Source organism: Vombatus ursinus, unplaced genomic scaffold (genome assembly GCF_900497805.2).
Source record: "Vombatus ursinus unplaced genomic scaffold, bare-nosed wombat genome assembly UNPS02014814.1, whole genome shotgun sequence".
In the NCBI taxonomy this organism is placed as follows: Eukaryota; Metazoa; Chordata; class Mammalia; order Diprotodontia; family Vombatidae; genus Vombatus; species Vombatus ursinus.
The window spans coordinates 12,166,228-12,193,575 of record NW_020954592.1 but is presented as its reverse complement, the minus strand read 5'-3'; the positions used below and the strand labels follow the sequence as shown (position 1 = coordinate 12,193,575).

The 27,348-nt window shown below is 36.0% G+C and overlaps 1 protein-coding gene across 1 annotated transcript; it reads left to right on the top strand.

Moving 5' to 3' along the window:
- Positions 1-26,083, top strand: RBBP7 (RB binding protein 7, chromatin remodeling factor). Its single transcript, XM_027835405.1, has 12 exons — positions 1-100; positions 1,294-1,438; positions 5,768-5,913; positions 12,149-12,322; positions 13,507-13,622; positions 16,111-16,271; positions 16,886-17,012; positions 17,181-17,258; positions 18,413-18,489; positions 22,452-22,509; positions 24,061-24,171; positions 25,968-26,083. The coding sequence occupies exons 1-12, from the start codon at positions 85-87 to the stop codon at positions 26,034-26,036; spliced, it is 1,278 nt and encodes a 425-aa protein (XP_027691206.1). The 5' UTR covers positions 1-84; the 3' UTR covers positions 26,037-26,083.
- Positions 26,084-27,348: the final 1,265 nt, after the last annotated feature.

Genomic DNA, 27,348 nt, shown 5'->3' with positions numbered 1-27,348 from the left:
CTAGCGTCGCGCGGCTAGAGCGGGGGAGAGCGAGACGGCGCCCGAGGGGCCTGGCGGCCGGCGGGGCGTGCTGCCTGACCCAAGATGGCGAATAAAGAGAGTAAGCGGGGAACGGGGGGTGATGGGGGAGAGGTTTTTTCTGGAGGGGTTCGCGCACGCGTGCATGCGCGGGTCGTGGTAGGAAGCGGGGCGGGGGGCGTGGGGGGGGGGTGTCGGTGCGTCAGCCCCAGAAAGGCGCGAATAGGGCCCGGGGCGGTGCGGAGGGGGGAAGGGGACAGCTTAGGGAAGCGAGGGCGGGGACGCGGCCCGGCGGTCCCTGGGCACTCCCTGGGGGCTGGGGCAGAGGCGAGACAAGTGCTCCCCCCCAACTTCTGCCTCTGTGTCCTTGGTCTTGCGGCAGTTGTAGCACCAGCCCTGAGCCTAACTACCCCTGGCCTGGGGTGCGGCCGCGAGTCTGCCTAACTGCCGTAGTTTTCATTTTGTTCCTGCAGGTTGGCAAAGAGGGGAGAGGTATAGCTTTTAAAAATTAAATTTAATTTTTAAAAATTATCATAAATGCGGTTTTTCCCCCTCTCCCACCGTTGGGAAAACGAAAAAAAAAAAAGCCATAGAAACAAATATGCATGGTCAAAGGGAGGGAGGTGCATATCTATTCAGTTGGGATAGTGCAGGGAGAGATGGAAATGTCACATTTTGAGGAAGCCGCCCAACCAAAATCTGGATTCCCATTATCTTGTCAGATTACCTTTTTCCCCTCCATTAGGCCCCTACTGTGTAATTGAAAGGGCGTCTTGCACTGCTAGGTTCTGGAGACACAAAGATGAAATGGCAGATTTCAGCTCTCCCTAAACTTGGAATCCAAGATTGAAATTGTTGTTTATGTAATGCCCAACTTGTGTATTTGCAAAATACTGGCTTATTTTTTGCAATAAATAGATTACTGATATTAAGACTGCCAGGAAAGGCTTTGTGGTTATACATCTTTCATAATTGTGCAGAACTGGAATGGCCAAAATAGTAGGACAAATGTGGTAGGTTTTAAAAATCTCAAAACACTTGTCTAATAGAGTCAGCTTTGTAAGTTAGCTCTGACTAAAGATATTCAGTAATTATTTTAAGTACCTGCCATGTGCCTTGTATTGTGCTAAGTGAGGGAGATACAGAGGTAAAAAACAAGGTTCCTGCCCTCAAGGTGTTCACATTCTAACCATGTATCCCTCTTCCCAAAACTTTAGCCCACTTTGAAGTTCCTAGACCAGTTAAACATATTAAATAGTGTTCTCTCATTTTCAGTGTTTGAAGATACGGTGGAGGAGCGGGTTATCAATGAAGAATATAAAATATGGAAAAAGAATACACCATTTTTGTATGACTTGGTTATGACACATGCCCTTGAATGGCCCAGTCTTACTGTTCAGTGGCTTCCTGATGTAACTAGGTAACTAAAATTTAAATGGTTCAGTAAAATTACTTTTGCAAACAGTAAAATTAGTTTTATAAAACAGATATTGAGATAACAGGAAGGAGGGCTTGGATGATTATAAATTTCAAATTTTAGATATTTGCATATATTTTGTTTTTAAAGTAGGGGTTAAGGCAGTTAACTATAGTTTTAGAATTAATTAGAATTATTACATGTGTGTATGATTTCTTTGCCTTGTAAAGGACAAAGTATAATATTGTACATAGCTAAAATAAGTCAGATATGAGGTATTGGGTATTATTTCAAGATGAATGTAATTTATGAAAAAAATAGACAAAGGGTAAGGTTAGAGTGTAAAAGTGTTGTGAATAAGGATGCCTTTGTAGGAAATATTTCCTAGGCAGTATCTGAAAATTACAGGTAGGTGCTTTTTTTTGGTATAGAGAGAAAAGGATTAGGATTATACCCTCCCCACCCATATTTGATTTTAGAAACTGTGGAGTACTCTTGTACTTGTATATATTGTGGAAACATATGAATAAAGTTAAGTTGGTTCTAGAGGAAAGAAGAACTAAATAGCATGGTATTTTAACAATTAAAATTACTGGGTACGTAATGATTAGATCTTGAAAGTGAATTGCAATGAATAGATTATTGATTTCGGATTCTGGGTTGGTTCATCCTGTATATGAAAATTCTGCATGTTCTTCATTGTCTTCCAGTTAAATGGTAGGAGGTTAGAAGTTTATGACATTCTTTAGCAAATAACCATCCCTCTTGAATTTATTTTCCTCATTTCTTGTTTAGGACTAGCTCACTGTGCAAGAAAGAAGATAAAAGTGCCTATGGTTTCTTCATTTTTCAGATTTGAATAGCAAACACTTACAGGCAGTTTTGGTGAAAGAATTCTTTATGTTTGAATCAAAGACATCTAAATATAACCAAATCTCATATATCTGTTCTCTAAGAAAAAAATAACAAGAATAATAATAATAACCAACATTTATATAGCACATACTCTGTGCTAGGTGCTGTGCTAGGCACTTTACAATTACTGTCTCATTAGATCTTTACTCCAACCCTGGAGGGTAAGTGCTATTATTATCCCCATTTTAAATTTGAGGAAACTGAGGCAAACATATTAAGTGGCTTGTCCAGGGTCACAAAGCTAATAAGTGAGGCCAGATTTGGATTCAGGTCTTCTTGACTCCAGGCCCAGAGTAATATCTACTGCACCACCTAGTAGATAAGTAAGTTGCTATATTAGTGTTTTGGAACCTAACAGAAAATGACTTTGCTAGTGCTGTTCCTTGTTTTCCTCTACAGACAAAATTGACAAGCCAGCAAAAATCTGCTCGCTGGTAGCAAAGAGAATATTGAGGTTATTGCTGATCAAGTCTCTCCATACTATTCAGATAATAAAGGAGATGACTGGATGGATTGGGAGATAACATTATGTGAAGTATTTCTCTCTCACCCCACCCCCCCATTCCTCCCATATTGCTGCAAAATACTGGAGGTTAATAATAATACACCTTTTTTCCTAGCCCTGAGGGGTTAGAGCCTCTAGTTAGTTTATAAGTAATGTTGGAAACTGTAGCTTTCTAAAAAATATCCCACTAGTTTCAAGGCTTGGTTAAATAAAATACTGAGAAATGTTCTATTTCAGTTTTGCAAGGTTCAATTCCATGTGTGTATGGGGGGGTATAATTATAAAAATAATTAGCATCAGTATATAAAACTTTAATTTTTTCCTGCAGACTCTTCTTGCTATTGAATACCTCCATAAATGTTGAAGATTATTACTGAAAGTACAAAATAGTTTACTGTAGCTTTTAACCCATTTTTACTTTTTTATCTTCACTTTCATTGATGCAATTCAGTAGGTAGCTTTTATCAACAATTAGAACAGTTCTTTTACTCCAGCTCTGGCTTAGTTACCAGGAAATGTCTTTTAAAACTATTACTTTTTCTATCAATACCCTCTTCAAGGAAGGTGTTCACCAGAAAGTCTGCTTCACTTAGGATGGTGCTTTTTGATTAATTTCATAAACTATGTCAAATGGAGGTGGGAACAGAGAATAGTGCAGCACTGAATGATAACCACATTCCTTCTAGTTTGGATCTTTGTGGCATCTTTTTTGTTTGAAGTCTTCTAAATTCCCAGAATGTCAGGGTGACCTGCATTCAGACAGAGAAGTACAGTATGCATTCTGAAAATTATCTGTCCTATTCTCTATTAAAATAGGAAATGGAATCAACTTTAAAAACTATTTTGAGAAATCTGTGGATAATGATAGTTCATTTCTTATGCCTATTAATAATATGGGTTCTCAAATATATTTTAACATAATTTTATATTCATCTTTACACTCTAGTAAACCTGCTTCATGGATCTGTCACTGGGAGTGTTTCACTTAACAATTGAATGGAGGCAGTGGATTTAGGTGGGGGAAAAAAGTAGGCTTTTTTGAGGGGTAACTTTTTGGAACTCTACTTTTTTTCCTGTTGACATCACTCTTTAACCTGTGTATTCTGTTAATTATCTCTGGGGTTTTGGTTTGGTTTGGGTTTTTTTTAAGTGTGGGGAACTCCTTTACCAGTCCAGATCACAACCACATATCATAAGCCCTAGAGAGTTTCCAAAAGCACATAAAAATTAAGCAACCTGTTTAGGGTCACATAGCTAGTTAATCATATGAGAGGCAAAATTTGAACTCAAGTCTTCTGATTCAAAGCCTAGCATTCTGTCAACTTGCTGCAGGGCCTCTTTCTGTTCATTTTTTAAGTTAAATCATCTGTTGTCTTCAGCTTTTTAGAGATTTGAGTTACTTAAGGCCTATCGGGTTGTTGTACCAAAAAACTTTGTAACATAATCCTTGTAGAACTTTAATCTATAATGTATTAATTGCAGAGAAGCTGTTGACATACCTTAGTAGAAGTTTCTCACTGACAGTTCTCTTCACCAATGAAATCAATCATAGATCTATTCTCTATCCTTCTCTCTATCATGTAGTTAAACAACTTCTTAAATAAAAGAACTATTATTTCATTAGTGTCAGTATTGCTTCCTTAAATAAAAACAAAAGAAATCTTTTATCAGAGCTTCAAATACTTCAATTTTTTGCAATATTTGAAAAATTACCTGTAAAGTCCAGTGTTGAGCTGTCTCGCTTAATGAATAGTGACTGAAAAGCTAAGAGGAAATGGTTTTAAGAAAGTGAAAGTTATTCCTGTTACTTGTCAGGCCTCTATTGCATTTGGTTAGACTTGGTGTTTGAGAAAAAAAATTGGCATTAGTTGGGTAAGAAAATTTATATGTGTGTTACATTGGAGAAAGTATTCATAGTAAAAATTTTCTCTTAACTTAGGAAAACTTCAAAACCCTTAATATTTATACCTAATTGTTGAAGGAACCCAATATTTTATTTTTTAAAATACTCAACAGCTACCTAAATGGCATTCTTCATTATAGGTTGCCCATCATTAAATAGAAAAACATGGCTCCTGATTACTACTTTTTAACATATTGTCTTTAACTCTTTGAAGTAATTATCCTTTAAATATTTTCCACCCAGCCTTAATAAGAGGTTGGTGTGTATTCTTTCACCTAAGAATTGGACCCCAATTTTATCTTATGCATCATTTTGAGTTTATTCCATATCATTTAGGAAGGTACTAGTTGCTTTGCCTGATCTGAGGCATGAAGTAATTGAAATCACTATGCATCCTTGCTTTATTCCCCCCTCTTACTTGACAACTGTACCTACAGAACATTAGTGCTTAATAGGATGGCACAACTTCAGAGAGAGTTGCAGATTAGCTAATTTTCTTTGGAATCATAAATAGCAGCACTCCTCCAGGTAATACAATTGGACAAACATTGCTAATATATGAAGTTACAAACTTGCTTCTTGGAAAAAAAAGATGTCATATACTAACAATTGACCCAACTGTCAGAAAATACTTCTAAATGAATCCTGTGCCCAGCAGCATCTTCCAAGATACTTTAGGTGGAGTAAAACCTTATATCCATGTTACTTACATGTCAATGTCACTGCAGTATTTTTTCATCACTGGGTCAGCTTCCTTGGATTTCCTGGGTTTCTTGCCAATCTTGAACCAAATGAAATGTGAGGGGAGGGGGTCTCTATGATACTGCTTTCTGGGAGGAAAAAAAAAGTCCTACGTATATGGTCAGAACAGTTTCTTGGGGTTTGGACAAAGAGATTGAAATTTTTTATATGGCTTTAGTCACCATTTTTAAGGGCTCCATTGTATTCGTCAAAAGCTAGATGTTTACTATAGCATTTGTGTGATTTTTACTTTGCTTTTTTTAAACAGACCAGAAGGAAAAGATTATGCCCTTCATTGGCTAGTACTGGGGACTCACACTTCTGATGAGCAGAACCATTTAGTGGTTGCACGAGTACAGATTCCTAATGATGATGCACAGTTTGATGCTTCCCATTATGATAGTGAGAAGGGAGGTAGGTATCCTAAAAACTGTTATTAGAGGCATTAAAGGGATTGTATATTTCCTCAGCACATCCTCTCATGAGACTCAATTTTGATAAAAATAAGCTGAAGACTCTGAATGTATATAATCACAGTTGTGAATGGTGATAATGATGTGATAATGTAACTTTTCGTGCTCAGGGAGTTGTATCTTAAGTGAATTAAAATAATATTCATGGGCAGGTTCTGTGTTTCCAAGTAAAATCACACTACTTTATGCCTTATGTGTATTACTTCTATTTTGTTAATAAGTTAGTAAAAATAACTAATTGTCCAAGAAATGACAACCCTGTAGCTAAGACCTTTGTGAACTGAAGCGGAGCTGAGTTTGATGAGAAGTAGGGCTAGGACACTGGCCTTAGGACTTCATCTTTGCGTACTGTGAGTATAAGAACACCCAAGGCTGCTGTTCAGGGAACAGTGCCAAGTAGTAGCAAGAATATTTTCTGGTATCTATAGGACAGATGGAAAAAAGCAGAATGTCAGTGGGGAATCTGTGTCAGGGTGAACGGTGAAGAGCAGTTGTGGAGCTTAAAAAGGAAATAAATGTGGCAAAGTGCATATAGGATTTAGTTTTGTTCTTTGGTATATAGTACTAACAGAGTAAAGCTTCTTCGGAGTGATATATTCTTATTATGTCTGATGTTTAAGTCAGTATGACATACTACTTGTTAGTACTTGGGAGGTCACATGTCATGAAATTTCCAGATGTCTTCTTGTATCAAAGTCCTGTCCCTGTATTCCTCTAGGAAAATCTTTTCAAATGATATGTTATTAGGACACAGTGCAAATCAGGATCATAGCTTTAGAGCTAGCAGAGACCTTAGAGGTTATTGAGTCCAACCTCGTTTTCAGGTGGTGAAGCCAAGTCCTGGCATCACATAACTAGTAAGTGTTGGAGGCAAGATTTGAACCCCGAGTCTTCCTGACTACTAGTTCAACATTCTACTATGTCACAACAGAAATTGCGTAATTGTATTTGAGCATTTGTTTTGAAACCCCAAGTTATCGTATGGAAAATTGGGCTCTTTACAAAATGAATGTTTTACCTAATTTCTTCTATTTTCCTAAAGTTAATTAGGGACTGGAATAGAAATTATTTGTGGTTTTCTCTTAGTTGGTCTGTAATTTCTAGCCACTTTTCTCCTGTCAATCTGAGATTGAGATCACTTTAAGAATCTGGTTTTTGTTAGCATAGTGGCACTCTTTGCCATTGCAGATTATAGGTCTTTGAGATTGCTGATGACTGAAAAATCTGTCACCCTGTAGCAATCCTATTGATGAACTTCACCTACTTTAGCTAGAGTACTCAGCTAATTTACTCATTTAGTACTCATTTAGTTTAAATGTTCCCAGCTTAGTAGGACCTGCCAGATGTACTCTTCTGACAAAACCTTTGGAAATCCAGTTTCACTTCCAGGTCATGATGAGTCAAGGGAAAAGCCGTTTAAATCTAATTTCTCCTTCCATTCAAGAGAATATTCCATTAATATAGGTCATTAGGAAGTTAATATGGTCCCTAAATTGGGCATATGTCACCTCATTGAAAAGAAATTTACAATAATGGGATTGGTCCAAATTTAGGCTGTAGTTTTCCCCTTAGGACTATTTTGTAGATGATCTCTGTACACACTATAATCACACTGTTTTATCTTTTTTGATGAGGACAGGTGTGATGATAAAAATGAAGGCATTGTCTTTATTTGAATTGAAAGAAATGTCTTAATTTACTATGATTTATGATACCGTAATTTTGTGGTTTTTTTTTTCAGTGTGTACTTTTTTTCTTTCTTCCATAGAGAATTTTTTTAGGGGTGTACCTTAAAAAGACTTAACATAGAGTATGTTTCTTTTTTTTATCCTTTACCTGCTTACTAAAGTAATATCTTACTTAGCCAGGGGTCACTTAGCCAGTAAGCTGAACTGTTTGGAATACAGGAGAGAATTTGGAAGAAAGTAATGGACTCTAACCAACCCAAGCAGGTGTCACAGAGTCCACATAGCAAAGTTCTTATACTTTAATCAGGAGAATCCATTAGGTCCTTATTCAGAGTTAAAAAAAAAAAATTTAAGGTACAGTTCTCTAATTCTATTAATTTACCAACTCACATTGGTTTCTAGAAGCTTGAATTATAGAGCTGAGAAATTTTTAGAGGCAGGTCCCTTACCAGCAGCAAAAAGTGACAGCTACAAGGATATAGCAAAAATAAATGATGCGGTCATTGTGGACAAGTGTATAATACTAAATCAGCAGCTGCAAACCTCAATAGCTTTGGAGAACATCGAGGTATTGTAGCACAGCAAAATTAGGTAGTGGGGGCAGCTAGGTGGCACAGTGAATAGAGCTCTGGCGTTGGAGTCAGGAGGACCTGAGTTCAAATCCAGCCTCAGACACTTAACAGTTACTAGCTGTGTGACCCTGGGCAAGTCACTTAACCCCAATCACTTCACCATAAAGCAAAAAAACAAAAAAAAGGTAGTCATGTTGACTGAGGTAAGGAGGTAAATTACGTTCTTTACACTTTGGATGAATAAAAAAAGCATTGTAGTAGACCCAGTTAAAGATGGTTGCATTAAAGGGTTCTTTACATTCCATTTATGTGTATCAGTTTAAGAATTTATTAATTTAAGAGTTCTTTAAAAATTATATGGTAAGTGTCTTCTTTGAGAGAGAGAGAGAGAAGACTTAAAATGTAGATGAACCATGCTTTGCTCTTCCATCAAACAAAAATTATCCTTCAGACAGTGAAGTTATCTCTTCCAGCAAAAGCTGTTGAGTCTCAAAATATGCACACACAAGGAAGAATCTGTAGGCAAGTGATTAAAGGAATATATATAAAACAATCCCTCATCGTGTTTTTGGCTCTTTCACTTCAACAAGTATCAGCAAATGTATTAGGCACCTATCACTGTGCCAGGCTGCTCTAGAAGATGCAAAAGAAGTAATATATTAGTTTGAACGTAGGCCTTGACAATTAAATGTGATCTATTTGAAAGAAAAAAAATACTTAAATAATTGTATAAAGTTAACCATATTAAAAATATGCTTATTGCAAAGTTTTTTAATATTAAATTCAAACCTGTTTTCTCTTTTTTTACAGTAAGTAGCCTTATAAGCTACACCATACATACACATATACATACATACATACATACATACATACATAGGTATGTGGGTAGGTGGTTTGGGGAAAGAGTGTGTTTAATCAATATGAAATAAGAATGACTCCTGACCTCAAGGAACTGATGCTTGAAATAAGTAATGAATATTGCAAGACAATATATTCCTAAGTGCCCAAATTTGTGAAAGTAATAATTTTCTGATTTCAGAGGCGAGAAAGGTTAGTGAACATTGGATTAGGAAGGGTAGTCTTTGGGGAACAAATTATTTTGAGAGTTTTAGGCGCTATTAGAAAAAGAGAGAAGTTAGAGGAAGGAGCAGGAAAAAAAAATCAGTTAAAGCTAAAACTGTGACTTATCTTTTAATGAGAGTGAAGATTTTCTATCCAGAGTTCAGGGAGATGTAAATTTGCAGATTTGAGCAGAAAAGTCAAGTAGTACTATAGTAGAGAGAACCCGAAAGTGATAGGATAATGGAATTGGGTGCTAAAAGTGTTCATAGAAATTTCATGGGTGGGGGAAAGATAATATTTGAACAAATAAAGATGTACAAGGAACATTGTGAAAGGCAAGTATAATAACAACTTGGAAGAGGGGATTAAGAAGGACATCCTGGTTCTATTTGTTTTTCCACTTGCTATGGACATACTGACCCTCATTCTTGGATTCAAACTACCAAAGGATTGAACAGTCAAGGGTAGTAGTGAGGACAATTAGCATGGAATAATTGGTCAGAAAGTCTACTGAAGCTGGAAAATGACTATAGGTCTGACTGAATAAAGAGGCATTGATCAGTGAGGGTAGAGAGACTTTTCACTGGGTATAGATGAATCCAAGAACGGTAAAGAAGAAATAAGGGTTGATTATGAGATCCTAGGAGTGAACTGCTTGTATTGAGGTCCCTGGTATGAGACCTTATTTGTTTTAGGATGAGAACTGATTTTAGGTAGAGGTATCAGGGTCAAAATGTAGGTGAAATCGATAAGTAGATTAATGATACTTTTAACTTAGATTTATAGCCGATGTCCCAAAAGTCATAGTACAATTTAAAGCTATTAATTGCTTAAAGCTGTGCTAAGATTTTTGGGACATCCTGTATAGGACTTAAAATAGTACTTTGATCAAAAACATTCTTGTTAGATACTGGCAGACAAAAGTAGTGGGATTCCCATTTTACAACTAGGAAAACCAAGATGTAGAAGGGTAAGGACTTGTCCAAGTCCTGCACCTAGTAAGTGTTTGAGCCAGGAAGTGACCCAGTCCTAAAAGTATCACAACAGTCAGAATAGAAATCTGATTAGAGAAATGTTGGCTTAAAGTTTTGAATTTAAAAAAAAAAAAACCTTGACAAGCAAAAGATGGAGAAGCCGTGGCTAGACAGCAGTTGATGCTAAAAAGATTTGGAAGTTTGTGATACGGTGGCCCAAAAAGTTAATGTAATTATAGGTTGAATCAAGAGAGACCTAGGGAGGTGCTCTGTTACTAGGTTACTCTGCTCTGTTCAGACCACATTTGAGCACTGTATGTTGGGAAGGACATTGATCAACTGGAGAGCATTCTGAGAGAGGTGGCCGTGATGGTGAAGGTCCTGGGTTCATGCCTCAGGATCATTTGAAGAAGTTGGGGGTATTTTACTTGGGCAGCAGACATGGGGATGAGGTTGGGAGAAAGGTCATAACTTTCTTCAAGTAATTGAAGATCTATCACATGGAACAGGGATCAGACTTGTCTTTCAGAGGGTAAAAATAGGCTCAATGGGTAGAAGTTGCTGAGCAGCAAATTTAAGCTTCCTGACCATAAGCACTGTCCAGAAGTGGAGTAGGATGCCTTGGACTCTGTTGAATTCTCCTTCATTAAGAAGTGTCCAAACAAAGGCTCGATGGCAACTTCGGTCTGTTAGGATTATTTTACAGAAAAAAGTGGGACTAGATGACTGCTAAGATGCCTTCCTTCTCAGACATTCTGGTCAGATAGCAGAAAGAGTGTCCTATTTTTAGCCTTGGCACTTATTTAGCAACTGGATCATTTTTAATCCCAGGGAGCAGGACTAAATCCTGATTGGATTTAAGAATGGATCTAGGAATAACACATGAAACCTAATTGATGTTTATTATTGCCATCATATTTGCTAGTTCTTTCATTACTCTGGAATATAGTTAACTGGATTTGGCAATTTAAACTCATCAGAGGCAGTTGGGCATGCATGCCTCTCTTGCCATGCCTCCTTATCTTGAGTATCAAGTCTTTTTTAGCCATTTTTATTCAGTCCTTTCCATTTTTTGGCAGGGAAAACAAAATAAACTACTTACTTTTCACTTGGCTATCGATGTCATTCACCCTGAACCATAGTTCTCTCTTTTTGTTGTCCTTAGTTTCTTCACCAGATCAACTGATTTTTAGTTGTAGCAATCTCCTGATACTGTTCTTATAGGATAGGTATATATTTCCCCCCCTGGTTTTTTAAAAATATTAAATACCTTTTCCAATCTGCGCAAAAACAATTTTTAAATTAAAAAAAAAATTGGAGTTCCTAATTTCCTACCTCCCCTCCCCCCTCATTGAGAAAGCAAGCAATTTTGATTATAAACAGTCATGTAAAACATTTTCCTATAAGTCATGTTGTGAGAGAAAATACAAAAGAAAATAAAAAGCAGTATGCTTTGATCTGCATTCAGAATCCATCAATTCTTTCTCTGGTGGTGATTCCACATTTAGTTACACCTTGTGCACAAGCCTTTTAAAAACCTACGTTATATCTTCAGAATTTTATTCTTGAGAGCTTCCCAACTCTGGTGTGCTTGATTTCCACCCCAGCAGCCAGTTCCTTCTTGGTTAGAATAAAGTCCTTAAAGCAGATATGCATAAAATATCCATCAGTGTTATCTTTGATGCAAATCAGTTCAAGTAATTTTGGGGTCTGAAACCAAATAAAGTTTAAGGTAGACACAAATTAAAGCTTTCTTTTTGAAATGTTCCAGTCAGCGCCCCCCAGTTTTGTACTAGTTTGTGTGATCAAAGTTAAAATCTTTTGTTGAAGTAAGTAGCTTTCAACTGTTAATTCTCAGTATGTTTTTCCCATTAAATTAGAATTTGGGGGATTTGGATCTGTAACTGGAAAAATTGAAACTGAAATAAAAATAAATCATGAAGGAGAAGTAAATCGTGCACGTTACATGCCCCAGAACCCTTGTATTATTGCTACAAAAACACCATCTTCTGATGTGCTGGTTTTTGATTATACAAAACACCCATCTAAGCCAGGTAAGTAATAATTATTGGGTTTGTACTTGTAGTGACTTGTGAGGTTTTGTTTGTTTTGTATCACTTTAAATGGTGAATTCTTGACTAATACAAGGAAATTCAAAATAACATTTCTAAAAGTTGATTGAAAGGGAGAATAGGACAAACCTTTTTTTTTTTTTTTTACCCGAAAGCTATTAAATTATGGAATTCTAGAAAATAATGCTTTTAAAAGATGAATTAAAGCTTAACCTATGCCCCTCAAACAACACTTGGAGTATTATGTCAGTAAACTAAACTGGCCCAGAGTTGGTGACCAAGGGTGGTGAAAGGACTTGAAACCTTGACACTGGAAACTTTCAGTTTCAAGGAGATTGGGCAGAAGGGGGAGACTTAGAAATACAGAATTTTAGGACTAGACGGGCTCACAAAGGTCATTTGTTCAGCCCCTTCCTTTGTAGAATGAGAAACTTGAGGCCCTAGAAGTTGAACTGAATTTCCTTTAGTTGCACAGTAATTTAGTGGCTGAGCCCAAACTAGATCTTCAAATATTTAAAGAGTTTTTTTATGTTTTTGTTTTAAGAGGCAAGACCCAAGACAATAGAAAGTTACAACAAGAAAGATTTAACACAAGCAAGGATTTTCTAGCAACAAGCTGTTCAAAGATAAATTAGGCTGCTTTGTGAAGTAATGACCTTACCCATCACTGGCAGCAAGAATAGAATAAAGGACTACTTGACAAGAATTTTGTGGCTGGTATCCCTTGACTTAGACTTTTGGACTAGATGGAGGACCTCTGAAATCCCTGCTAACTTTTTAAAGATTCCATTTGGTGGGGGAGGTGTATAAAACATGTATAATTTTCCCTTAAATCTGATTTGTTAAAAGCTCAAGGGTGGCCTATAATTAATTATATTTCAGTGTGTACCTGTTTTTGTTGCTGGGTTTTTTTGTTTTTCATTTCATTTGAAAGAGACTTTATTTTAGGAGGGCAAACCTATATTCAGATCAGTTCAGAATGTGTCTTCTTTCTTGTTCAGTAGTTTACCCCATAGGTAATAAAATAAGAAATATACGTGGTCCTTATTGGAGCCATATGCAACTTTTTTTTAGGTGCTAGTAAGAAAACTTATTTCAGGTCATTATTTTCACATAATTATGTAACAAGTACAATTTAACTTTTATTTTTGTTTTTGTTTTTTAAGACCCAAGTGGAGAATGTAATCCTGATCTTAGGTTAAGAGGTCATCAAAAGGAAGGTTATGGTCTTTCCTGGAACTCTAACTTGAGTGGACATCTCCTAAGTGCATCTGATGACCATGTGAGAAATTTGTTTTTCATAATATTCTATTCAAATGGTTGCCTTAAGTGTTATGAATAATCCTATACTACAGTCAACATAGGAAACATTATATAAATTAATGATTTTTCAGGATGTACTCTTAAAGATTTTTATTGATGACTTTTTTTAAAAAAACATCATATTCATGCTGAAATCTATTTTCCCACTCCTGCCTTGCGTGCCATTCTTTATAACAAAGAAGAAAAAAGCAGTTCAGCAAAACCCACCAACCAATCAGCTAGTCAGAAAGTGTATTTAGTGGTGAGGGGTTGCTCCTGATCATGCTTCAGGAGAAATAGCTGACTATATTCTTATGTTCACTGTACACTGTGAACTTGAGGATCCCAAAGTATTTTTTAAAAAATAATGTGAGTTGGTGTAATATCAGAAAAATATGTACTGACCAAGTGGAAATATGGGTTAGATTATTATTGAAGCTTCATTCAGATTGCTGGTTTTGAAATCATTGAATATAAAATATCCTTAAGACAAAAAAAGGAAAATATTGTGAGTTGATTCATGATGGAAAAGCCTTCAGTTTTTAAGTAAACGATTGATTATTTATGAAGTGCTTCCAACTCTTATTTATGGGAGTATTTCCTGTTTAGCTCGAAATAGGAGACCAACTGGTTAAAACACCAGTTTTGTCATCCAGAAGACCTCAGTTGACATCCTAATGCAAACATACACTAGCTTTGTGACCCTAGGTAAGTTGCTTAACCTCTCAGAGGTTCCTAATCTGTAAAATGAGAATGATAATAGCATCTTCCTCACAGCATTATTGTGAGGAGCAAATGAGATAATAAATACATGTAAAGAGTTTTGCAAACCTTAAAACTTAGCAATAATAGTAGTATTAAATAACTTATAATTTATTTGTTAGTGTGGTGTGTATTGATTCAATAGTTATATAAAATAATCCAAAACAATTATTGCATATTCATTTATCCGCTTAAACTAGTCAGTGGATTAAAATAACACCATATTCCACCTCCCAATGTGGGTTGCGAGATAACAGGAAAAATTGTTATATAAATTTGAAAAAGAAATAAATTATTGAAACGCTTTTTTCTTGTCAGTAGATCCTCTAGCTGAGGGATTTCTTAACCTTCTGGCAGTCTGGTTGGACCCCTTCCCAGAATAATGTTTTTAAATTCATAAAATTTGTAAGATTACACAAAGGAAACCAATTATACTGAAATAAAACTGAACTTTTTTCCCCATCCAGGTTCCCAGGCCTCCTGAAATCTTTGCATGGACCCCAAGTTAAGAATCCCTGTTTTAGTCCAGAGTTATTTGTTTAATAATAATAGCTACCATTTATATAATGATTTCAGTTTTACAGAGTGATATGTATTACTCATTTGATCTTCACAAACACCATTTGCGCCAAATGTTTGTAAATGGAAGCAGTACTACTTGTATTTAAAGTTTTTGTGGATTTATCAGACAGAAACTTTGCCTCCACATAAATAGCCTCATCATTTTAGCAAGACTCTTAATGTATATGCTGCCCTCAAAATAGCCACTTTGCATCTTAGGTCTCTTGGCCTCTGCTCTCACTCCCCATACTGCAGCCAGAGTAATCTGTAAACCAAGTTCTCTGACTCAGAAACCTATGGTTTCACATTACCTGCTGAAAAAGGTCTGCCTTCTAGCACCTAGATGCTAAATGTCTTAGGTGATTTGGCCCCAACCTATGTTTTTAGTCTGATTATTGACTCTTCCCCTTGCCAGACCTGATATTTCAGCAGTATGACCTGATATTTCAGCAACATGATATTTCTTGCTGGCCTTAGACCTTGTTTCTTATAATTTATGTGTTTTTGTTCATCTTCCCATGTTGAAACCCTACTGACTTTCTGAGGTTAGCCCAAATGCTGTTTCATCCAGTGAAGCCTTTAACTCTTTTGTTTTCCTCATTCCTCCCCATTACTATCACAAAGAAGACGAGGTTTCTCCCCCTGAGCAAATATATTTTCACTTTGTACAATTATGTAGTATGATTTCATGGTGTCACTTTGCAATATCATTGACACATTGTAACCATACCTTTGTAACATTTAAAAAAACCCTTTGTAACTTTGTCCAGATTGTGGCCATCTCCCAGATCCTGCCCTAGGAATCGTGACCTGTGATTGGTGGAAAGCCTTGAGTTGGACACTCTAGAAATCTGAAGTGGCTCCCTTTCTGCCTCTTGGATAAAATACAAAGTTAGCATTTAAAGCTTTCTGCAGTCTGACTTCAACGTTCTGTTAACTAAATTGGGCTGCGAGGCATGCTCTGAATTCAGCCTTCAGGCCTTCACAGAGTTGTTGGTTGTGCCTGGCAAGCAATCTCTTCTTATTTCCTCACAAGAAGTTTTCTCTCCTTTCCAGGCTAAGTTGTATAGTAAATTTTTTGGAATGGTTTTGTTTCTTAAGGATATTTTTACTCACTTCTTGTGGATGTGTTTTTTTATTTGCAGACTGTCTGCTTATGGGATATAAATGCAGGCCCAAAGGAAGGCAAAATTGTTGATGCCAAAGCAATCTTTACTGGTCATTCTGCTGTTGTAGAAGATGTGGCATGGCATCTACTACATGAATCATTGTTTGGATCTGTTGCTGATGACCAGAAACTTATGATGTAAGGTGGAAAAATCTAGTTTGTTTTTGTTTGTTTTTTTTTTCCTAGTTGACAAATAGTATAAATGTGAATGAATTTTTGGACTGTAGCTAAATATCAATTCTGTTCAAATCCCAGGATTGCTAACTTGCCACGTATTTGAATTTGGCCAAGTCTCTTAACATTTCTACAGTTTAATTTCCTTACACGTAAAATGAAAGGGTAGTATTAAATCATCTCTAAACTGGGCAGATCCCTTCCAGCTCTAAATCTGTGGTCCTTAGTGCTTTTGAGTGAAGTTAAAATGTAGAGGAAGGGACTAGCACAAGAGGTCATAAAAGCACTTAAACCACGAAGTTCATTCTACATACCAGGGTAGAATTTACAGTTGTCAGGAATAGGTCTTATGATTTTTCTTTATCATTTTCATCATCATGTCATATAGATGAAGTATAGAATTTATCATGTGTGTTGAGTGACTTCATTAAGGTGATATTGATAGCAGGAATAATATTTGCCAAGTGGTATAAAATTATCCATGTTAAAATGGAAATGATTGTTACTAGTAAAAGTGTGTCACTTATAGCTTTGAAGGCTGTGTATATATTTTTTGACTTTTTTTCTCTTAATTACAGCTGGGATACCAGGTCCAATACAACATCCAAGCCAAGTCACTCTGTGGATGCCCACACAGCTGAGGTCAACTGTTTGTCATTTAATCCATACAGTGAATTCATTTTAGCAACTGGCTCAGCTGATAAGGTTTGTAATTTTTTTTTTTAATTTCTGTATATCTGTAAATATTGTCATGTGTGTTATTTTACAGTGTTTATATATATGTATTATATTTCTATGTGTGTATGTATATATGTTACTTTCTAATGTTTATCCCAAACCTTTTAAATTGTTTTCTCATTTTTTTCTCCTCAGACTGTAGCTTTGTGGGATCTTCGTAATCTAAAATTAAAACTCCACTCCTTTGAGTCTCATAAAGATGAAATCTTCCAGGTTTGTAAAGCATGATGAATATGCTTTAATTTTTTTCTAACTTGTTGCTTGAATGTTAGACTGAAGAATTTATAAAGTCCTTTATAACTCTCTGTTCTTGGGAATGCTTGAATTTACTTTGGACCTGGCTTTGATGCTAGGATCACCTATTTGGTAGTTTGCTTACCAAGATTAATTCAGTATTAGAACAGATTTTACTCAGATGGAATAAATATGTGATTTGTGGTAATTAAGAAATTCCAGTAATAAGCTTTTCAGGTGGTAATTTAAGGACTGGCAAAGAGTTTTCTTTTAAGTTATAATTAATTTTACAATAAAGAAAAAAATAAACCCAGTTAATCTTTATAATCTCTTAAATTTTGTTCATAATACACTGATTGTATTTTAGTTGAATTTTTATTGCAGTTTATTGATTTTAATTATGTTGAAACTTTGGAGGATTATTGGAACCTTCTAAATGGGGAGATTTAATTCTGAAAGGCTTTCTGAACCTTAAGTTAAATATGAATGGTAACGTAAGTAGGGACTTACTGATAGTCAGTAGCTTGCCTGGGTGGAAAAAAAGGCCAAAGTTATGCTCATCATCAAGCATTTAAGTGTTTACTGCCTGGCAAGTACTGGACAAAGCACTATGGATACCAGTTGACAGACTCGTAGTAGGACAGGCTGTGCCCTTCAAGAAGCTGATGTTCTCTCTACAATCTGAATTTGGCCATAGGAGCTATTGAAGGCAAATTTGGAGCTTTGAAAAGGTTCCCAAGTTCAGAAGTAGAGAAAAGGAAGAAATTATAACAAGAACGAACAGTTTAGGGAAACTGATCTGGGAGCAGGTTCTCAAAAAACAAAATTCCCCAAATGAGAGTTTCTTTTAGGTTAATTCTCAAATAAAAATAAATACCCTAGGACAAGTCAAAGGGATAATTAGTAATTTATGAACTAGTTTTATTAAATGCCACCTTTTGTCAAGATTACAGTTCTCTCTGTTACTGTGTAAATTCATCTATATTGTGTCCATTCAAATAATCCACGTAATAATTTTTTAAATGAAACTCATTTTCAAGTTGAGAACTGTATTCTACAAAGCATGTAATAAATAATATTTCAGTATTTAGAAAATTTTTAATTGCTGTTCATTTTTCAACCTCTATTGCTAGGTTCACTGGTCTCCACATAATGAAACTATCTTGGCTTCAAGTGGTACTGATCGACGTCTTAATGTGTGGGATTTAAGGTAATAAGCTTGTATTCTGGTAACAGAATTTGAGAATTGTCTTTACCAGGTAGTTTTTTGCCTTGATTTTTGCTGCTTATTCAATATTACTGATTTTTTTTTCCTTAACTTTTTAAATTCTTTTTTCACCTTTTAATGATGTCATTTGTCCACATTATGATTTCTGGTTATATAACCCCAACCCCAACCTTCAGCCAGTAAGTGACATTCCTTTTTAACAAAGGAAAACAAAATGTAGTCAGCCATAGTTGTATGCAACATTTTGTCCCCATGGTCTTCCATCTCTCTAAGAAAAATGGGAGGGAGCATTTCCTCATCTCAACATTGATCATTACAATGTTTGGCTTCACTTTAGTGTTCTTTTCATGGTGTGAATTTGGTTGTTTGAATCTTTGTATAGATTGTTTTCGTGGTTCAACTTGGTTCATCATCAATTTATAAAAATTTAATGTTTCTCTGAATTCCTTTTATTTATCCCCTTTTACAATAAAGTAGCATTCATTCCATTACATTCATAAGACTATAATTTATTTAGGCATTTTCCAATCAGTGAGCGTCCATTTTTTTCCCAGTTTTTTTTTGTTGTTGTTTTGTTTTTTTTGCTACCATGAAAAGGGTTGTTTTTGTTTGTTGGTTGGTTGGTTGGTTTCATCAGATGAGACCTTTTTTCCTTTTTTTAGCTTCCTTAGGTTACGTGCCCAGAAAAGGGCATCTCTGGGTCTGGTTTGGTTATTTTTTATTTCCACATAATTCCAAATTATTTGGCAGAATGATTGGACAAATTCACAGCTCCACAAAGAGTTTATTAATGTGTCTCACTTCTGCAGTACCCCCAAAATTGACTGTTTGAGATACTATTTTTGCTAATTTGTTGAGTGTGAAGTGTGAAACCTTAGGATCGTTTTGATTTTGCATGTCTTTTGGCAAATTGGAGGGTAATTGGTGATAGTTAATATTGTTTTGAAGATTGTTCATTTCATTTGACCTATTGGGGGGACGATCTGGACTGCCTTTTCATTTTACTGTAGCTTGTAACTCCTAGTTACATTTTTTCTGAGAATATTGTCAGTATTGATGTAGTTCATTTCTCCCAGTTGCATGTCATCTTTTTTATCACTGGACAAAAGAATCTCACGTTTAGGGTACCATTATCTAAGAACCATATGATTCTTTGCACTTCCTGATCCCTTTCCCCACAACTTTGCCACTTTTACTTTTTAAACAAAAGGACTGCCACCTTTTTGTATTTTTCTTGGTGTCATGAGTTACGATGGCCACAGGAGTCATCACCACCTAGTGTCCATCCTGCAGGACTTGTGCTTGATATTTAGCCAGCCTGTTCCTCATAAAGCAAGTGAATAATACTTAAGTCCTGAGCAGCTTGTTAGGACCTGACAGTCTACAAAAACCCACAGTCACCTTCATTTCACAAGGAGACATCAAAAGAGAACTTTGGTGGAATAAAATGAGAGGAGTGACATGAAAAGAAAATCTGTAGAGTAGATCTTCATTTCTACTGGAGAGGGGTCCCTTTGGCCACACTTAAGGTAAAATATCTTTCTAAAATCATATTTTCAAAGGAAAAAATTTTCACAATCAACTATTGTGAATATACTCAAGTAGCAAGTGAAAGTGACAGAAAGAAGGGGGGTTTTGCTCTGTGGTGGAGAAAACGGCAGCCCAAGCAATCTGCCAAGTTGACTTTCATGCAAAATGTGTTTTCTTTAAAAAGTTTATCTTGGGGCAACTAGGTGACAAAGTGGATAGAGCACCGGCCTTGGATTCTGGAGGGGCTGAGTTCAAATCCAGCCTCAGACACATAACACTTACTAGCTGTGTGACCCTGGGCGAGTCACTTAACCCCCATTGCCCAACCCAAAAAAAAAAGTTTTTCTTTAAGAACTCTAATTAGCCCAGAGAACTAATAACTCTAATAACTCCAGAGAACCATTGATGAAATCTGCTGCTCACCTCCTGAGGGGCAACAGACTCAGGGTGCATAATGAGTCTTATTTTTGGACATGGCCATTGTGGGAATTTGTTTTGCTTTAGTATGCATGGTTGCATTTTTCTCCAGTAGTTTGATGGAGAGACTTATTTTTTTGTTCATTTAAAAACATACGCAAATGTATATATGTATACGCATGTATATACGTGTGTGTGTGTGTGTGTGTGTGTGTGAGAGAGAGAGAGAGAGAGAGAGCAAGAGTGAAAGACATGCCTTTTTGGACATGGCCTGTGGCTATGCATATTTGTTACAAGGTTTTGTGTCTCCTTGCAACTCCCCTAACTCCATGGTGGGGTGGGAGAAAGGAGAGAACGTGAATGCTTATTAGTTGAATGAAAAAAAAAAAAGGAAATAAAAGTGACATTTTACAAACTTCTTGTGAACTCATTTCCAAATTGTGTAAAATAAGATTGTAACAAAGAGGACACGTTGCCTATTAAGATTTTTATATGAAATGTTGTATAGTTAATTCTATAAAGTCAATAAACTTAAAATTTAAAAATAAAAAGTTTTTCTCTCCAAAAATTGCTTTATTTTTGCATTTTATTCTTGGATGTACTAATTGTTTTTATAGGAATTGTCTGGCATGTGACATCCACTAAAGCTTAGCTAAGGACCAAAAGGTTATGTAGCACAGCAGATCTGGCTTCAGCTGCTTAATAGCTTGTGTGATCCTGGGCAAGCCACTGAACTCTGTTGGCCTCAGAGTCCTCGTCTATAAAATGAGCTGGAGGACATGACAAACCACTCCAATATCTTTGCCAAGAAAACCCAAGATGGGGTCAGAAAGAGTTGGACAGGACTAAACAACCACACAAAAGGACTAAAATGGAGAGTGATGTAATTAGAGCCTTAAAGTGGCATATATGACTGTTCATAATCATGGCATGGTTTTAATTTTTCTAGTTTTCTTTGTGGTCTTGAAGTTTTTTTCCACATCCAAAATTCTGATTCAGAATATTATAACTTCCTTCTTTTCCTCCATCTTTTCTGATGGCCTTGTGTTCGTACTGCCACTCAAAGACTGAGTATTTGCATGACACTCCATTGGCTTGGAGAGGGGACACCAAGATAGCATGGAGCATGACTTCTCCATGGAGTCACATATACAAGAAAACAGCAGTTTAGTTACAGATTCTGTAACTAAAATTTCACATGATGTTTTCGTAGCTTTATGGAGCAGATTAGGACTAGAAGGGACCATAGAGAAGATCCCTTCATGTGACAGTTGAAGAAGCTGAAAATTGGAAGTGTTTGGAGGAAGTAGGGCAGGGTTTAGATTTACAACTAGAGCTTAGAACTGAAAACCTAGTAAATACTTCCTCTCTTACACTGAACTGTTTGATACTCGTTTAATTACTGTTTGTTAAATGGAGTAAAACTACACACGGGTTTTGGTATCTCTTTTGGTGTACTGTTCACCTTCTAATAGTAGAGTATATCTTAAGAATGCCACTGGGGCCTTTTAATAGAGTTTTCACCCCATTTTGCTTCTCCTTAATTCTACTATTAATGCTAACAATGGTTTGGTTTTTTGTTTTGTTTTGTTTTGTTTTGTTTTTTTACCAATACATGCTATGGAAAGTTAGTTCAATTTGCTTGTTCGGTTCAAGGCACTATGTTAACTGAAGATAGAAGGGGGGAGGGGCAGCTAGGTGGCACAGTGGATAGAGCTCCAGCCTTGGAGTAGGGAGAACCAGAGTTCAAATCTGGCTTCAGACACTTGACACTTAATAGCTGTATGACCCTGGGCTTAACTCCGATTGTCTCACCAAAAAGCAAAAAATAAATTTAAAAATAGAAGAGAAAGGGTGTTTTGTTTTTTTGTTGTTTTTTTTTAAAGGGTGTTTTTATAAAAACTTTTTAATAAGTTGGCCTTTCTGTGGTGGCAGATAGCTTTCCTTTTGCATTAATTCAGATTACAAGAATTTAGATACCCTTCTTTTTCTTACAGTAAAATTGGAGAAGAACAATCAGCTGAAGACGCTGAAGATGGACCTCCAGAACTTCTGGTATGTACAAAAGACTTGATGTCTTTATGTAGATCAAGTTCCTTTACACATGACCTGCTTATTCTAGGAAATGTTCACAAAAATTCCAGTGCAGGAGAATTTGGAAAGTCCTTGGAGTTTGTTACCATTTGTTACACTAGAGCAGTCACTGATTTACAGGTATGATTGACACCTCAGGAGCTGAGTTGTCCCTGACAATTGTGTGTAATGGAATCATTTTCATTTACACTTAAAATTTTGTGGTGTTTCTCTTCATTTCTGATTATGTTCAGTATATAAATTACAAATGGCATTTTAGGATTAACTTTATCTCATCTGATCCTCATAATGACCCTGTGGGGTTAGTGTTTCTAATAGTAGTTAGTCATACACTACAAAGTCTCCTCTTTATATAGATGAGGAAACAGAAGCTTAAAAAAGTAAAATAACTGGCCCTGGCTCATGGCAATTCAGTTTTGGAGCTAAGACTAAACCCAGGTTTTTGGATTCCTGGTCCTGTGTTCTTTCTGCTATAAACACGAGTCCTCTACACTTCAGGAGGAATGTCCAAATTAATCTTATTGTAAATTCTTTTTTAAAGTAAAGACTCTTGCTTAGTTTGTCTGATTTTAAAATTCAGTATCCTGAAAATTTGTGTTTCCCACCATTTTTATTCAGTGATTCTTATGTGAACTTTTGGATGGCTCTCCCCATGCCTAGACTTGTTTAGCAAGTCATTGCCAAACAATTAGTGAAAGGCCCTGAGCCCACATACAAGAATGTGCAGTAAGACACTTGTTCTGTTCTGACTCTCCAGTCTATTTAAATCCATCCTTCAAGTTTTCCCAGACCATGACGGCCTACAGTGATTTCTCCTTCAAACTGCTGTTTGTGTCAGTGATTTATTTCCTTGTTTCACTTTCCCTTTATGTATTTCTGTCACTAACTACACTGTAAGGTAGAGACTGAACATTTTTTTGTTTCCCATATCTTTTCAGAAACATAACAAAAACTCTAATCATGCACCCTTCTTTCTCTGATGACCATTTGGCCTGTGAGGTCCATTCGGGCCCAACTCTGTCATCCTCCAGTCCTCACCTTTGCCTTCCAAAGGTGCTGGTTACAGGTTGTCACAGTGAGCTGGTGTAATCCATGGTATCAGAACACACCAAAGGGAAGCTCCTGGAGATTTGATTATTTTTGTATTTGGTATATACATAGTGTGATATCTTTCTTACTTATGACTTTTGAACATGAAGTGGTAGGTAGAGGTCTTCTGAAAGACTTTAAATAGAACTTAGTATTTTTATAGGGTGATGTCTCAATGGTGAGGGCAAAATAGCATACATCTTTTCGGAACCTCTAGCTAATACACCGTGATGTAATAACATTTCCCTGGGATTTTGAAACAGAATGTTTCTTGATAATGGGACGGTAATGACAACTTAGACTTAAAACAGCATCATGCTGAGGTAGGTGTCTTATAGGCAATTGTAAATCATACAGCATGTTACAGAAAACCAACTCTTGTGCCTTCTGTGTATTTACCAACACTTTGATTTTTACTGACAGTTTATTCATGGAGGACACACTGCCAAGATATCAGATTTTAGTTGGAACCCCAATGAGCCTTGGGTAATTTGTTCTGTTTCTGAGGATAACATCATGCAGATTTGGCAAATGGTGAGTATTGCTGTAAACTTAGGGAATATTAACTTTCATGATTTTAAATATATTTTAGAATACATGGTGGTCCAGTGGATGGAGCACTGGCCCTGAAGTCAGTTTGAACCTGAGTTCAAATCCAGCCTCAGACCAAACACTTGACAGTTGGTAGCTGTGTGACCCTGGGCTTAACCCCAGTTGCCTGGGGGGGAGAAGATATACCAGGTGTGTTTGAGGGCCACGTTTGAGTGAGTGCTTAAAAATTTAGGTAAAACAGAAAATAGCTGTGATTTTAACTTTTCACCTCTATATGAATTTTTTTGTTTTTTCTTCACCTACCCATTTCATCTCTTTCCTCTACTTGCCCCCGAGAGCCATCCTTGAATTTTTAAGGAGGAGACAAAAGTCTGACAGTCTCCCAGAGAGAAGGAAGGTTTATTTTCCTATGTCATCTTGGTCATTACAATTTCAGAATTTGGGGTTTTATTATTGCTGTTCTTTCCATTTACATTGTAGTCAGTATGTTTTCCCACTTCCTTTTGAATCAGTTTATGTGTTTCCAAGTTCTTCGATTCATTATTATACTATATTACATTTTCATGTATCACAATTAGTTTTGCCATTCATTTTGCTGCTTCCTTGCTGCTGTATAAATATTTTTGGTATATGCAGGACCTTTCACCTTTTTTTTCTTCTTAACGTCCTTGGTCAGTCTTGCCTTGGAGTGATTTTCTCTTACATTTGTGATTATTTGGGGGGAAAAAAAACAAAAAACTTTTTAGGTCTGTATTAGACTTCTTGCTATTCCATTATTTGTTCAGTGTTATTTGATATAAATATTTTTCCCATTTTCCTCTTCTGTCTTTATTAAAATTTTATCTTTTAAAAACTTTCCCTAGTTGTGCAAAGAATATAGTCTTAGTATGTGATGATCTGAATTCTGATAACCCCATTTTGAGCTTGCTGTGATACCTAACCACTTTTCATTATAGGTTAGTTTTTGACATAATCTTATTTACACATGAATTGCTGCTTGCAGCTTACACCTGTTGTGTGGATAATTGCTAACAAATAGCTTCTAAGCTGTCATTCACACAGGGCCTCATCCCAAGTTTAGAGTGCTTTAGGAAAAAGAAGTTCTCAGTCCCAGGAAGGCAGTCTTCTCTAAAAATTAAGTGTTTATTTGGTTTCCTGAGTACCCTACTCAGCTTTGAGTGAAAGAGGGAAGAGATCTTCCAGATTTAAAATATATGTACATGATTTGAACAGTGCACTTACAAACAATAAGAAGCAGACCTTTATTCCAAAGATAAATCTGGTGTTCTGAGGCCAGATTTCTAGTCACCATTTCCACACTTTAAAAATTTTTAATTATGCTTTTAAATACAGAGAAATAATCCTAAATTCAAGTCCAGCCTGAGACATGTATTTTGTGACCCTGGCAAGTTACTTTTAACCTCCCTCTAACCTATGTCCCAGGATTGTTGGATCAAATGAGGTTATTTGTAAACACTCAGCAAAGTGCTGACACACAGTAAGCAAGTTCATTCCTTTGTTATAAAACATGGTATAAAGTTACAAGACCTGCAAGGCCTCCTTTATATAATTCCTTCCTTTCTCCAAAGAAAAAAAAAATGGAACTATTTTTTAAACCTCCTCTTTCAGAAAATATATTTAGAAATTACTTCTTCCTTCAAACCATTAGAAATGTAACACAAGTTCCTGGTAAGGCCTACGAATCTTATTATTATAGTAAGTACTGGTTTTGTTTGTGCCAAATTTTGTGTGTAAATTTAATTTTAATTATTTTCCAGGCTGAAAATATTTACAATGATGAAGAACCAGATATAGCAGCATCGGAACTGGAGGGTCAAGGATCTTAAAACCTTCTGTGTCTAAGATGAAATAAAGATTGCTGGATATTTGTGAAGTGGCTAACATTCATTTAAATTATCTTCTGGGGTTTTTGACTACTATACATTCAAAATATCTTTTATTGAATGTAACGCTACATGGATGCTTGATTTCTCAAATGCAAAAAAAAAAAAGCTTGTATAGTTGAATTATAAGCATTCCTTATTTATCCCCGAGTATTTCAGCACTTTTGAAGTGAGCTATTACATACTGTACAACATTCTGCTATTTGGGAAAACAGGAATGTTACTAAAGAGTGGCATGTCTGTTTGAAATATAAGTTGCAGGGTACCACTTATTCAATCATTTTTTCCAGTATATACCTATGTGTCTCCCCTCGTCCCCCATATGCAAAACAGCTTTTTACTTTTTTTTTTTTTTTTTTTAACACTTGATTGGCTTTGCATAAATAAATCTTTTGGAAAAAATTGCTTTGTTTTGTTTATTTACACAGCACAGTAATTCAACCAAAGACACACAACAAAGAAGCACAAAGTTGTGCCTGTGTCATGATGGCCATAAGGAAAAGCACACCCTTAGAATGGGGAGTTAATTCTTTCTTTTTTCCTGAGACTGCCAAAATGTTCATGTCAGGTATATTCAAATTTTTTTGAGTAAAATAATATCCAAATGTATATAGTATTGGAGCTACTTTATTAATTGAATAAAGGCTATTAGGAAGGACTAAAAAGGAGATATGTCACCTTATATGATATGAAATCTTACTACTTTAGATAATACAGAGCAGGTTTTCATGTGGTTCTAATGTCACAACTGTGACATTATTGCTGCATTTCACCTCTTAGCTTCTTTCATAGTTAAGAAAATAAAATTTTATCTTTGAAGAAGAAACTAAATAACGAGTCCATAGCAATTTTACCTAAGTTTTTACTAAGTTATTACTGATAATATGGCCTTTTTTGGTTTTTAATTTTTAACAGAAGTAATCTAAAAGGAGTCTTTTCTACTTTCATACATGTTCACTTTTCTCATGTCTACTAATAGAAATTTGGCAGATGTCTACAGTTTTCAGGGTAACAACATATCAGTGTGAATTTTCAGAATATGTAAAATACAGGCAATTGGTGGTCCTAGCCTAATGGCTATATTAATGTAAGCAGTGAGTGCAAATTTGAATGGTGCCCCCACCACCTCTTTTTAGGACAACCTGCCATAAGGCCTGTCATAAGATTTTTGGGCAGCCCACACAATGTAGAGAATCAAACCAATATTAACTGTCACCTTCTTAAATGGTCATAGAAAGTTGTGTTGTCCTCCCCA

Excerpts from the sequence above, each read along its gene's own strand:
- RBBP7 (XM_027835405.1), top strand. Across the intron at positions 16,272-16,885 it reads GATGACCAGAAACTTATGAT|CTGGGATACCAGGTCCAATA; the intron begins GTAAGGTGGAAA and ends TCTTAATTACAG. Across the intron at positions 22,510-24,060 it reads ATGGACCTCCAGAACTTCTG|TTTATTCATGGAGGACACAC; the intron begins GTATGTACAAAA and ends TTTTACTGACAG.